Consider the following 5,000-nt stretch of genomic DNA (forward strand, 5'->3'; position numbering starts at 1 on the left):
CGACTCTGAGGGATATTGATCAACTGTGGGAAGGCACAAAACCCCCCGGCCAATAAATGATGGATACATCTGATATAGTTGCCCTGACCCCCTGAAGCTGAGGTCAAAGGTCAGTCAGTGTTTGCCGAACCCTCGCCTCCAGTCGACACGAGAGACCCAAGAGGTCAAAGGAATCTTGTGTCTCCAACAAAGGCAGACGGGGTTTCCCTCTCTGTCTTTGCAGTTTTTCTGCTCCCCTTTAAGAAACTCCCAAGTTGAGTTCAGTAATCTCCAACAGGGAACAGGAAATAACATTAAAGGTAGTAAATATTCCTCTTTGTTTGCTCCTTCACTCGACTCCTCCTGCAGTTGCTCGCTCATAGCTCCCCTCCGCCGCCTTCCTCAGCGTTCCTCAGCTATGGTACATTCAGTAAACAAAAGAACAAACCCAAAACAAGGATTTACATTTTTTGCTTTTTGGATCCCGCTATGGTACGTTTTCCTGCTGTCTGTCAGGGTCGACCAACGATGGCGACTGTTCGCTCGGTTCGCTGCCGGCTGTATCGACGGCTATTGTTTCTGTCTTGACGGCGAGCGGGTGAAAGATCTCCGATGTGGCTCGCGTCACGCTGTCGTAGGACGGCGGGGACGAGGTGGAGGAAATTGTCTCGGAGCGCTCAATCACTAATAAACTCGAGCCATAGTTTTCCCTCATCATGGCGGCGATCAGCCCTTCTTTCTCAGGCGCTTCCTCCTCCAACATTCCCTCGCCTCCTTCCTCACCTTCTTCTCCTACGTGCCGAGGTGTGGTGATCTGGCGGTACAAGTAGGAGGCGGCCTTCATCTGCCGCCTCACCAGGTGTCTGCGGTAGCACCTCTGGATCACGGCGGCGGAGACGTCTTCCTGTTTTCGCCTCAGTGTCGTTGTGATCGGCTCATAGGAGATTTTGGACGGGTTGGCCATCATGAATTTCTCCTCCATCTGCTGCTTGAGGGCGTCCATCTCGCCCGACTCGCCCAGGACACGCTTGGTGAAGGCAAACAGGATGTCCAGGCAGTGGATCTTGTCCCCGCTGACCATGGGCAGGTCCATGGAGATCAGTTTGATCTTATTAGGCTTGGTGATGCGCAGCGGCTCCGACAGCGAGTCTGCAAAGTCGGACAGCTTGGCATATTCGATGAACTGCGTGGCCTCGGAGTCAAACTTCTCCCAAACCTCGTAGAACATCTCAAAGTCGTCCTCGCTCAGCGGCTCCGTGCTCTCTTCTGTGGCCACGCTGAAGTTCTCCAGGATGATGGCGATGTACATGTTCACCACGATGAGGAAGGAGATGATGATGTAGGTGACGAAGAAGGTGATGCCCACCGACGGGTTCCCGCAGTTCCCCCGGACAGGTGGTGCCCGTGTGGGGGATGTTGGCGTTGCACTCCTCGGGGGAGTTGTTGAGGATGGGGCTGAGCAGGCTGTCCCAGCCGGCGGAGGTGGTGATCTGGAACAAGCAGATCATGCTGTTCCCAAACGTCTCGAAGTTGAACATGTCGTCAATCCCCGACTGCCGTTTCACGTAGGCGAAGTTGGCCATGCCGAAGATGGCGTAGATGAACATGACCAGGAAGAGGAGGAGCCCGATGTTGAAGAGAGCAGGAAGTGACATCATGAGGGCAAACAGTAACGTCCGGATACCCTTAGCGCCTCTAATGAGACGCAGAATACGTCCGATACGGGCCAATCGAATCACTCGGAACAGCGTTGGCGACACAAAGTACTTCTCGATGATGTCAGCAAGCACGATACCTGAAACACAGAAGAACAATAAGTAACTCAACCCCAACTTGTTGTTAAATAGAACACATGGGGAGTAATTGATCAACAAATGCTCATTTTGGGGGTGAAATATATATAGAGATTTTAAAAGGTCTCGCAGGACTCCATCTGCAGAGATACTAACAAGAGGAACTATTTGCAGCTATATTGTCTAAAATCGATGAGCTGGAGACTATTAGTTGATATTCTTTTATTTGAGGACATTCCCTTGAGTTACATCATCTAAAAGCTCTCCGTTTGGATGTTTCCGTCTTTATGTGGCAGGTCTGCTGTGATTACAACATGAGTAATTGGTTGTGGAGGGCTGAGCCGTCGCTCCCCTCTAACAGCAAGTCAAACACTGTAATTCACCCGTCTTCTCCTTGTTACCCGGGGATGATAAACTCAAAGAGGAGCCGGCCTGTCATCACCAGACCAGACCCCCACACGCCTCCATCTTTCATCCGTCTCCCTGCGCTGAGTTATGGGTGATGGAAGGGATGAGCAGGGGGGAGTCGAGAGGGAATCACCATCACGCCGTACATCAACTCGACCGCCCCCCCCGTCCTGACATCTCCCTCACACACACACACATCTGATGTAACGGGTCAATCACATTTGATTTGTCTCCAGGGACCGCCCTCTGGCAGCTCTGATTGCTGCTGTTACCTTCACCTCCCCCAGGCAGCAGTGTGCACAACACACATGCACACACACTTAATTACACACACACACCATCTTGTCACGACACTGATAGCTAAATTACCTGCTTAGGTCTGTGCTGCCGCTGCAGACTGTGTCAAAAGTGTGTGTGTTACTGTATATGACCATACAGGACCTTGGTGCATCAAGGCCACACGAACGTCACTTTGTTGACGACATTACACACACACACACACACACACACACACACACACACACACACACACACACACAGTGTAAAGACTGTTCTGTAATACATATAATATCTTTGGGTTATTATGACTCGTGCATTAATGTAAAAGCAGATTTGACTGTTTGTGGAGCTGCAGCTCATTTTGAACTTTAATTATTTTAATTATATATTAATCTGCTGGTTATTTTCTACATTAATCCGTTGATTGTGTCCAAACCTCAAGTTTATTACTAATACATTAACGTTATTAATATTAAAGCTGCATCTGTTAGTCGACTAATCGATTAGAGAAATAATCTCAAACGTATTGATGATCGATTAATCGTTAAAGTAATTTAAATGCTGTTTTCAAATCTGGAGATTTTCTGCCTTTCTCAGTTTTATTTCATATTAAAGACAAAACAAGACATTTAAAGACGTCAGCTGGACTTTGACAAACTGGGACGAACATTGTTCACTATTTTCTGACATTTAACAATTAATTGATTAATGTAGAAAATAATCGTTATTATTAATAAACTGCAGGTCTAATTCACATCAAACGTTTTTACTACTTTTGTACTTTTAATACTTCAAATACATTTTCCTGAGTAAACTTTTTGTTAGTTTCCTGTCTGGTTCAGTCAGATCGTGCATCATAAATACTGTATGTACCATAAAACACGTGTCTTTGTGCATATTTGTCGTCTGTGTTATTTAGAGGATATTTTGGTTGATTTGACACTTTCTTTAAAGTCTTGCTCGAGGGTTCAACGTGTTTCTGTGTTTGTAGGAAATCTTCGAGTGTTTCCGAAACCTCACCGACGATGGAAGAGGATGACGACCACGAAGTCGAAGATGTTCCAGCCGACGGTGAAGAAGTAGCATCGCAGCGCCACGATCTTGACGAGACACTCGAAGGTGAAGACGATGATGAAGGCCAGGTTGATGTTGTTCAGGATGTACTCCATCTGAGGCGACTGCTCGTCCGTCTCCACCATCATGGTGATCATGTTGAAGAGGATCAGCACCATGATGATGATGTCGAACCACTGCTTCCCCGCCAGGTCGAAGAAGAAAGCCCTGCAGAGAGTTCTGGAGAGACGATTCTGCCGTTACTCAACTTTTAGTGCTCGTTTCTTTCTTTTGCTATTACTTCTTCATGCAGATCAAAGCGTAATGTCTCTAAAAGTGCAGTAAATCAGTCCAGATCCTTTAAAGAACAGACCTATATTCACAACTCCCCCTGGAAGTTCTAGCTGGAGCACCACATACAATATGTTTTAGGTAAGAAGCCTTCCTGTTTTCTGATCTGCTGATTCAATGCTTTTCTGTTAATGCAAACTCAACACCTTAATATTTACTCATAAATACAATATAATAAACATAACTGCACTAATTCCATCAGTACGAGTCAAAGCTGCTCTTAAATCCTTCAAATATCTTTGTTAAACTGTCGATGTCACTTCCTGCACAGGTGTTTCAAAGTAAAAGCCGTCCAGTGCTCAATGGCCATAACCCTTTCCTATCCTAACAGGCTTTTATTGTGAAAGTACAACAGGAAGTGAGCTAAATTACAATGGAAAGAATTATGAAAATGAATTCTGCAGAATCGTACATTAAGCTGAAACATTTCATCACTACTGCAGCAGTTACCTGTCGTTATAATCGGCAGAGATTTAATAATAAACTTAAAATAAACTCTATTCGTTCGATTGTATCTTGTTCTGCTCTTTTCAAAACATAAAGGGAAGAACAGGATCACATCTTATATACAGTCAAGACAAAGTACAACAACTTAAAACTTAAATAAAACAGAGAAAAAGTGATAAAAGTGGAATAAAAACCGATTTACTGTAAACAGATGTGATTTAAAATGATTTACTGTGTGTGCGTTGTGTGTGTTGTGTGTGTGTGTGTGTGTGTTGTGTGTGTGTTGTGTGTGTGTGTGTGTGTGTTGTGTGTTGTGTGTGTGTTGTGTGTGTTGTGTGTTGTGTGTGTGTTGTGTGTTGTTGTTGTATTGTGTGTTATGCGTGTTGTGTGTTGTGTGTTGTGTGTGTGTTGTGTGTGTGTGTGTGTGTTGTGTGTGTGTGTGTGTGTGTTGTGTGTGTGTTGTGTGTGTTGTGTGTTGTGTGTGTGTTGTGTGTGTGTTGTGTGCGTTGTGTGTGGGTGTTGTGTGGAGTGTGTGTTGTGTGGAGTGTGTGTTGTGTGTTGTGTGTGTGTTGTGTGTGTGTGTTGTGTGGTGTGTGTGTTGTGTGTGTTGTGTGTGTTGTGTGTTGTGTGTGTTGTGTGTGTGTGTGTTGTGCGTGTTGTGTGTGTTGTGTGTTGTGCGTGTTGTGTGTT

The 5,000-nt window shown here is 45.5% G+C and overlaps 1 protein-coding gene across 1 annotated transcript in view; it reads right to left on the reverse strand.

Moving 5' to 3' along the window:
- Window positions 1-8: 8 nt before the first annotated feature.
- Window positions 9-5,000, reverse strand: part of LOC115005895 (sodium channel protein type 5 subunit alpha-like) — a gene marked incomplete at its 5' end in the record, with an annotated part of 84,600 nt that continues 79,608 nt past the window's right edge. Inside the window, 5 exon segments of the mRNA XM_029427863.1 lie at window positions 9-1,372; window positions 1,374-1,774; window positions 3,480-3,489; window positions 3,491-3,730; window positions 3,732-3,752. Coding sequence (XP_029283723.1) covers window positions 467-1,372; window positions 1,374-1,774; window positions 3,480-3,489; window positions 3,491-3,730; window positions 3,732-3,752 — 1,578 coding nt within the window.

This window comes from Cottoperca gobio, unplaced genomic scaffold (assembly GCF_900634415.1).
Source record: "Cottoperca gobio unplaced genomic scaffold, fCotGob3.1 fCotGob3_388arrow_ctg1, whole genome shotgun sequence".
NCBI classification, from domain to species: Eukaryota; Metazoa; Chordata; class Actinopteri; order Perciformes; family Bovichtidae; genus Cottoperca; species Cottoperca gobio.